The 9,669-nt window shown below is 45.8% G+C and overlaps 1 protein-coding gene across 1 annotated transcript in view; it reads right to left on the reverse strand.

The window, feature by feature from the left end:
- ACOXL (acyl-CoA oxidase like) overlaps window positions 1-9,669 on the reverse strand; it is a 358,184-nt gene that overhangs the window by 331,536 nt on the left and 16,979 nt on the right. Inside the window, exon 3 of the mRNA XM_026449783.1 lies at window positions 8,421-8,497. Within this exon, the coding sequence (XP_026305568.1) occupies window positions 8,421-8,497 (77 nt within the window). The remainder of the gene's footprint in view (window positions 1-8,420; window positions 8,498-9,669) is intronic.

Consider the following 9,669-nt stretch of genomic DNA (forward strand, 5'->3'; position numbering starts at 1 on the left):
GATCTCAGCTCACTGCAAGCTCCGCCTCCCGGGTTTACACCATTCTCCTGCCTCAGCCTCCCGAGTAGCTGGGACTACAGGCGCCCGCCACCTCGCCGGCTAGATTTTTGTATTTTTTAGTAGAGACGGGGTTTCACCATGTTAGCCAGGATGGTCTCGATCTCCTGACCTCGTGATCCACCCGTCTCGGCCTCCCAAAGTGCTGGGATTACAGGCTTGAGCCACTGCGCCCGGCCCCATCATCCCCATTTAACACCGGAAACTGGGATTCACAGAGGGAAAGTGTCTTACCCAACGCCACATCCTCAGAAAGTGGGAAGGGCTGAGGCTGAAACCCAAGCTACCCAGTGCCTTATAGTACTTCATATGGTGGCCATGAGGATTCAGTGAGAGTCAACCGCCAAGTCCTTTGCTTGCTCTTTTGTGGGGTTTTGGTTTTTGTTTCTGTTTGTTTTTAAGAGACAGGGTCTCACTCTTTCAGCCGGGCTGGAAGGCAGTGGCATGATCATAGTTCACTGCATTGTCAAACTCTCAGGCTCAGGCGATCCTCCTGCCTCAGCCTCCTGAGGAGCTGGGATTAGGGACTGTAGGCACATGCTCCCACACCTGGCTAATTTTTTTTTATTTTTAGTAGAGATGAGGTCTTGCTATGTTGCCCAGGCTGATCTCAAACTACTGATCTCAAACAATCCTCCCACCTTGGCCTCCTGAAGTGCTGGGATTACAGGCATGAGCCACCATGCCCAGGCTGCCTGGTCTTTTGTAAACCCTGGAAAAGTGTCACTGACAAAGAGGAGGAGGAAGAGAAAGAGGATGAGGATGAAGAGGAGAAGGAGAAGGAGAAGAAACAGGAGGAGGCAGAGTGGCTTGAGCAGGGCCGTTTGGAAGGAGCAGGGTGACTGACTGCGAGGACAGAAGAACTTGAATGTAGGAACATTTGCTGTGTCTGCAGGTCAGAGTTCCTTCCCCCTCCTAGCTATACAACCCCAATTTTCATCTGGGGAGCCCTCCTCCCCTAGAATCTGTCCAAGTGGTTTGTGGGTGATGTTGACCCCACCCCCAGCTTTAGGATGAGTTGGGAGCCCCAGACTGGCTGATCTGGCCGGATAATGGCTCTCAGGATGGATTCATGATCTGGGTGGGTCCATTTGGAGTGGAAGCCAGGACACAAGGCTGAGCTATTGTGGAAGAGAAGCCCTCTTTTGTGATGCTATGTTATCTGGAGGGATGGAAGCCTGGGGCCGTATAGCCATGAGCTGGGGAATGAAGCCAAAGTACGAGGACCAGGTTGGGGGAAGGAGGCAGAGTTGAGAGATGGGAGAGACTAGGTCATGCACACCCAGACCTGAAGCCTGGTACACCCTGGACTCCTGAATTACAGCAGCCAATACGTGCCTTTCTTGCTTAGGCAAGGTTAGTGTGGACTTTTTTCCTGGGGTTACTGCATCTGGATGAGCTCTCTGTTCATACCCCATGTGTATGAACAACCCGGTATTAATTTTGTGAAACGGCACTGGATCAACTCTAACAGCTCAGACCAGTTAACACGTTCTGGCATCAGGACAGATGAATTTCACTAATCACATCTGACATGTGAAGTGCTTTTCATTTGGAGAATCATAAAATATCCTGGGAAGATGATTCACACCCTGATGACTCAGCTCACTTCTCTACAGAATCATCACGGACACTGCAAATTGCATTACTAATTCCAACACGGGAAATGGAAGCAACCCAAACGGTACATGTTTTTTCCCTAAATCATCTTGGGAGTTAAGTTTAAAAAAACATTTTTCTAAAACTAAAACAAGTTAGGTTTTCCACCTCTAAATCTCTTTGGCTGGTGCCTAATGCACTCTTGACAATATATTCCTCTTCTAGGTTTTAAATCCTTTCCTCCTCTTTAGGAAGAGGCAAAAACAAACTAGAGCATTTTATCCACATTTTGAAAGCCCCATTCACTAAATGTCTTAGCAGGCACCCTGAGCTGTGGAAGTGAACCTGTAAGTTTGCAGGAAAGGGCAGCAGTTGACAGAGGCAGTGTCTGCGTGACCTCAATCCACAGTCAGGTGAAGAGTGGGGTTCATTTCCCACAAAAGTCACATTCTCTGAATGGCAGCTAATCCAACCAAGCTGGGCCAAATGCAGGTGGAGCTCCTGGGGATTGGAAGTGGAGGGCTCCCTGGCCTGACATGCTTTCAGCAGCTGCCTTCTGGGAGGGGCATGGGCCCCAGCCCACAGGCCAGGAAGGAGGCAGACAGGGAAGCAGGGAAGTAGAGAGATTCAGGGTAGATTCTGGAGACGGAGTTGATGGGATGGATTTAGGAGGAGAAAGAAAGCGAGGACTCCGGGAGACACCTGAGTCTGTGGCCTGAGTTTCCAGGAGGATGGAGACCCATTGATTGCAGTGGAGCAGCTTGGAGGAGGGGCTGAGAGGAGCCAGAAGGAGGGTATGGACTCCTTAAAACAGAAATGCTGAGGCTGATGGAAGGTAGGCATCAACCCATCACGTGGGAGTGTCACAGAGTGTCCTCCGAGAGGACACTGTGGCACTCCTGTCAGACTACCCAGCGTCCTGCCCCTGGCAGACCTCAGGGAACAGGACACAGAGAGGACCATTTGCTCTGAGACAGACTCCAAAAAGCAGTGGTAAGAGGGAAAAAATAGAGTTGGCTGGGGGACACCTAATGAAAACTCGAACTTCAAACATGCACCCACCTTGTTTGAGAAAGCCTCCTCTCTCTTTTCTCACTTATCAGGAGAAGAAAAGGGACAGCTCTGACATCGAGCACATGAGGTAACGATCACAACATGCCCAATGAGGGCTGGCAGCAGCCTCTAGAGGCCACAGTGTGAGACAGCTGAGGGGTGGGAGGTGCAGCCAGGACAGGTCACAGGGGCTAAAGGATGTGGCTATGGCAGGGCTTCTCAGCTTCTAAATAAAGACTAAAAGGAGACATCCTGAAGTGGAAGGGAAATCTGGTGTGTTACAGCTGAGAAGGCAGGCTGGTATCACCTCAACCCACCAATGAAGCCAATACCTGGAAGACTGTGGAGTTGGGCCCCCAGCCATGTCCCAGGAGGTTACAGTCCCCACCACTTATGGAGGCTCCTGCTACCTACCAGGCTTGGCACAGAGATCCCTGCAGGCATTACTGATTTAAATCTACACACAGCCTGTGAATGGGCATTAGCAATGCCATCTTTACAGAAGAGAAAGCTAAGGTACATATGTACAAAGGAACATGCCAAAAGTGTGGCTGGGAAGTCCTAGAAACAGAATGTGCAACTGTGTTGTTCTGAGTGTGCCCCTGCCCCAATGGACCAGTGAGGCCTGTCCCGTGGGCAGGCCGGCTGCAATAGGCCAGCCTATTCCTATACAACAGCCCAACAAGGGTCTCCTAAAGAGACTTCAAGTGTATTCAGAATTTCCTAATTCCAAGAGCAAATTTCCACAAATGGAAAACTGGAAGTGTTTTTTGAGACAATGGGGACTCCAGAAATGGATTGAATTTTGTCCTCGCAAAATTAATATGTTGAAGCCCTACCCCCTGTGTGATGGTATTTGGAGATGGAAACTTTGGGCAATGAATGATCAAGGTTAGATGAGCTCATGAGGGTAGGACTCCCATAATGGGATTGGTGCCCTTACAGAAGACGAAAAAAGAGTAGCACCTCTCTCCACCAATGAGGACACAATAAGAAGGTGGCTGTCTGCAAGCCAGGAAAGGAGCCCTCACCAGAACCTGACCATGCTGGCACCATGATCTTGGACTTTACAGCCTCCAGAAAGGTGGGAAAATAAATTTCTGCTGCTTAACTCATCCAGCCCATGGTATTTTGTTATAGCAGTCCAAGCAGGCTAAGACAGATAATAGGATGGTTCAAATAAGGGAAAACAGAACAGCCATGGAGAAGCAGAAAAGGAAGCATGTCTCATTTCTTTCAGCTTTAGTTAGAATCCTTCCAGATTGCACCCATGTTTTTGGCAGGAAAGTTGGGCTGGCTCACAAGCTAGAGTGGGGATTCAAAGCACCAATAAAGACAATCTTTTTCCCTGGCATTTTGTTAGTGTGCCCACCCCTTTCGCTGCGAGCCACTCTCAGAGCCAGCCCACAGTCCTGCCAGTACTTGGCTGTGTGAGTACAAATGAGTTTGTCCAAGGTGCTCAGGGAAATGCAAAGCCACTGGAGAAACAGACCTGGAGAGAGAGAGAAAAGGGACTTGAACATGCAGGGCACAGGTGATGTTGATGAATTGATGCTGATGCCCCTTCCTCAGGTTGACAGCCAGCGCCTGTGAAAGGCAGGGACCACCAGTGGCTCTTGAGCTGGCAGGGGGATCTGGGGAACCCCTGACTGATCCACAGCTCACAGAAACTGTTCCCAGCACACCACATGCCCTCCTGGCATCTCCTCTACCACCAATAGAAAAGATGGCCATGGTCCTCCTGGTCAGGACTTGGGGGCTGCGCAATCTATAGGTTCCTCTAATTGTCTCGGATTTCCAAGTTCCAGGAAAAAAAAAAAATCTCCCACAATTACTGATGTGTGGGACAGCATACTTAATAATAATTTTTAATTTTCATTTTTATTTGTGGTAAAATATATATAGCATAAAGTTTGCCATTTTAGCCACTTTCAACCATACAATTCAGTGGCACGAAGTACAGTCACATGTTGTACAACCATCACCCCTATTTCCAAAACTTTTTCATCATCCCAAACAAAAACTCTGTACATTAAGCAGTAACTCCCATTTTCCCCTCCCTCCAACCTCTCGTTACCTCTAACCTACATTCTGTCTTCCCGGATTTGTCTATGCTAGACATTTTATATAAGCAGACTCACATAATATTTGTCCTTTTATGTCTGGCTTATTTCACTTAATAATTTCAAGGCTCATCCACATTGTGGCATGTGTCGGAACTTCATTCTTTTTTATGGCTGAACAATATTCCATTGTGTGTATATACCACATTTTGTTTACCCACTCCGCTGCTGATGGAAATGTGGCTTGTTTCTAGCTTTTAGCTATTATGAATGAACATTGGCACGCAAGTATCTGTTTCAGTCCCTACTTTCAATTATTTGGGGTATATATCCAGTTAGTGGAATGCTGGGCTGTATGGTAATTTTTATGTCCTACTTTTTGAGAAAGAACCATATCGTTTTGACTTTATATATTTATTTAATACTCAAGTATTGACACCTATTATGTACCAAGAATGAAAGGGTTATAGTTTTCAAGGAGTTTTCCCTCTCTTGGTAGTGAGAGACATCAAGTAATTCCATGAGTAAATACACAGATTCAAAATGGGTACACATTATGGTAGAAAACTATAAGAAGCAAAGACAAGTGACAGTGACTGGATGGGACTCAAGTTCAAGGCTTGAGAGGGGCATCCCTCCAGGAAGAACACATTAGCTGGGACATGAAGAATGAATAGGTGTCAGCCAGGAGAAGGAGGGGAAAGACCAAGCTAGGGCTGGGAGCAAGTGGTCCAAAGGTGGGTACAAGGAACCAGAAAAAGGGGAGAGTGGAACAGACGTGACCAGGGCCACAACCTGCAAGGACCCATGGGCAACATCAAGGATTAGAGGATGTTTCTAAAGCATAATGGGAGGGAAGAGGTTTTAAGCAGGAGAGTGGAGTGATCAGAGAAGTGTTTCTTATTTTTTTGAGACGGAGTCTGGCTCTGTCACCCAGGCTGGGGGGCAGTGGCGCAATCTCGGTTCACTGCAAGCTCTGCCTCCCAGGTCCATGTCATTCTCCTGCCTCAGCCTCCCAAGTAGCTGGGAGTACAGGCGCCCACCACCACGCCTGGCTAATTTTTTGTATTTTTAGTGGGGTCGAGGTTTCACCATGTTAGCCAGGATGGTCTCGGTCTCCTGACCTCGTGATCCACCCATCTTGGCCTCCCAAAGTGCTGGGATTATAGGTGTGAGCCACCGCACCCGGCCTCAGAGAAGTATTTCAAAGGACTTTTTAAGTCCTTGCCAGTTTCCTTCTAGGATACTCAGGAGTTTTCAAAAATTTTATTATGGAAATATTCAAACAAAATAGAAGCATCTAATGAACTCAAGGATGGTCAGCTCATGGTCCATTTTCCTTCATCTCCCTCCCGCCGCCACCCCCATGTACTTTCTCTTCCTATACCCCAGGTTATCTTGACGTTTATCCCTGACATCATATATCATGTCTTCCCTGAATATTTCCAATACATACGTAAAAGATTCAGATTCTTTTTTAAAACATGGCCCTAAAACCATTATCCCACCTAAAAATATAATGATCATTCTCTAATATCGTCAAATGTCCAATGCTCAGGTTTCCCCAACTGACACATAATTTTTCATTACAAATAGTTTGTTGTTTGAACCAGGATGTTAATAAGACACACGCACACTGCAATTGGTTAAAATGCTTCTTAAGTCTGCTTTATGCCACAGGCTGCCCCTTCCCTCATTCATTCAGACGATCCCTGTGAAACTCCATGGACTAGGCTCAGTGCAAGACCCTGGAGACCAGAGGAGAGGGCTCCCCACCCAGAGAGCTGCCACCACCTGTGGAGCTGTCCTCATGGTCACAATCCATGGAGGCTTGCTGAAGACAAAGTAGATGGCAGAGTAGGGTGGGGGTGCAATACGGTAAAAGCACAAACTGGGGATCATGAGAGTCTGGACCAGGATCCTCTGGTATTTCTGAGAGGGGATTTATCTATTTATCTGTTGCATCTCAGCTAACTGCTCTCTCTGAAAGCCACAGTCAACCCATCCAAGAGGGAGGAGATCGTGCCTGGCTGAAATCATAGTGAGCCCAGTCTTCCTGGAAAAACCTGATGGTGGACACCCTCATGACAAGATGGCACTCACAGATTTCTTTGTTTTTAATTCCTACCTACCAATAGACAATGTTCACACCAAACTGAAATCACCACCATATTGGACTCACTGCCAACTGACCTGGCTTCTTGTCTGATCATTCTGTCTTCATGTTCTAGTTGTAATTTCTCCTCTTTGGGGACATCAGGACTGGGTGTTTGGATATGAGGAATTATTTTGAGACCCAGTGGTGTTCAGGGAGGAAAAGGAGGGCCCCATGAAGGACTCTCTGCTGGAAGGCTTGGGCAGCATGAGGGGCTGCAGCAAACACGCCCACCTAAGCTATTCTGTTCGCCTTCCTTGGTAAGCTGGAACATGCAAGATAATTGTCTTCCCTCAAGACAATAAGATGCCATTTTATAACCATTTGAAAAAAAAAAATGGAGAAGTCTAAGAATTCCAAGTATGGGAGAGGACATGGATCCACAGGATCCGATTACATGCTGTTGGTGGGAATGTGAATTGATGCACTAACTTTGGAGAATAGATTAACACTATTCTTTAAAGTTAAGCATTCATTCATCCTGTAACTAGCAATTCCATTCCTAGTTGGATACCTAAGTGAAGATTTTACCCATGTTCAACACCCAGATGTGGACAAGAGTATTCACAGCAGCACTTTTCACATTAGCAAAATCCTGGAAACAACATGAGAAAGTGGCTGAATAAATGCTGTGGTATATTCACACAAAGGAATATTATACAGTGGTCAAAAATGAACAATCTTCCATTGTTATGTCATTCCCCAAATGGCAAAACTATAGAGATGGAGAACTGATTAGTGGTTGCCAAAGGACAGGGGTGGAGTGGAGGCCAAATGAACTATAAAGGGGTAGCACCTGGAAGTTTCTTTCTGATGATGGAACAGTTCTCTATCTTGATTGTGGTGGTGGTTACATGAATCTACATATAGCATCGAACTGAATAAAACTACACACACACACACACACACACACACACACACACACACACACACAATTGAGTGCATGCAAAAACCAGTGAAATCTGAATAGGGTCTATGTCCTATTTAACAGTGCTGTACTAATATTGATTTCCTGATTTTACATCGCATTACGGCTATATAAGATGTCACCATGACTAAAGGGTTCTCATGACCCTATGTACTATTTTTGTAACTTTCTGTGAACATTATTATTTCGAAATAAAAAGGTTTTTATTTTAAAATTTAATGAATACAGGAACACACAATATGAATCAATCTTAGCAATAATATTTAAGTGAAGAAAGAAAATCACAAAGGATTATGATACTGTTTTCACAAAATTAAGACAAAGGAAAATAACCAATTGATGCAAATGTAACAAAACTACACGGAGAAGAAAAGCAAATTAGAAACAAAAACAGGATAGGATATGATGGTTAAAGGGGAAGTCAGGGATGGGTTTTGAGGTATGCCATTTTACCAACACCTGTGCCTCTACATAGACTGAGAGAGCCCACAGGGTAATAGTTTTCATTCCTTGGCATGCAAAGGGAGCAGGAGTTCATGAAGGGCAGGTGCCCGGCGCCTCTCACCTTCACTCCTGTGGCCATGTCTGCCATGGAGAGGACTTCTCCTATGACGAGCGTTCGGCTGACAAAATTCTTTTTTTCTCTGCCTGAAAACATGACAGACTTAGTATCAAGGTTTCCTTCTGGTTTTCTGACTTGTTAAATTCACAGTTTTTATAACAAATGCATATTACTTTTATAATAAAAAATAAACACAATAAAAGCAATTTTTAAATTAAGAAATAATTCCATCATTCTACTAAAGTAAACATTTTCATCTTTTCTTTTTTTTTAATGTGGCTTTCTGGTCTCTTAGTGTTAAAGACTCTTCTTATACAATAGTCATCTGCATCCACATGGAGGCCAGCCTGCAACCCTGCAACCGACTCGCCTCGTGCCTTGCTTTGCCTTCTCCAGGTTTGTCCCTCCCAGCTCCTGGTGTTCCCTTTACAGGTCAGCACCCCCACGGTTCTGCCCAGGTCCTCCAATGTGTGCCACAGCCTGCAGTCTCTCTGCATTGACGCCCCAACCAACAGAGAATGTCTGGGTGGAGCTCTGTTGACAATCTTTTGTTGCTTTGTTTGTTTTGTAGAGACAGGGTCTCGCTATGTTGCCCAGGCTGTACATGAACTTCTGTGCTCAAACGATCATCGTGACTCAGCCCTCCAAGAAACTGGGACTACAGGCATGCACCACGGCACCCAGCTTCAGTGACAATCTTGATGTGAGAGTGGAGGATTGGGAAGTCTGGGAGCATTCTGGACACACGAAAAGCAGTGTGTTTACTTTGTAAGCAGTATGTTTCCTTTGTAACTATAGACCATCTCAGGGCTTTGATGATTTAAAAATCATGGGGTCCCAATCCCCTCTCCTCACTCACTGTACACAACAACAACAAATCCCAAGGCTATACGAACATACTCTTCTCCACCAGGGATAAATGAGACATGTCAGAAACACTGTACAGGTTTCATTTTAAAAATTCAGAGGCAGCCAGCATTTCCTTAGAAGGTGGTGGGCCCTTGAGTGGGCAAAGTACAGCTGTCCGTTGTTGAAATCAGTGCTAGTTGTCCTTGCTTGCCAGTCTCTTCTGAGATCCAACCAAAAAAAGGTGCTTGTTACCCATGTGTGTGTGCATCTGTATGCACGTGTGTGTGTGCGAGTATGTGTGTGTATACACTGCTCTACCAGCAGCAGGATAACTAACCTTCCTTGAATGACTCTCGGTTTCCACACTGGCTAAAGCTCTCACCCCAAACACACTCTAGATTTT

The sequence above is a fragment of the Piliocolobus tephrosceles genome, chromosome 15 (genome assembly GCF_002776525.5).
Source record: "Piliocolobus tephrosceles isolate RC106 chromosome 15, ASM277652v3, whole genome shotgun sequence".
NCBI lineage: Eukaryota > Metazoa > Chordata > Mammalia > Primates > Cercopithecidae > Piliocolobus > Piliocolobus tephrosceles.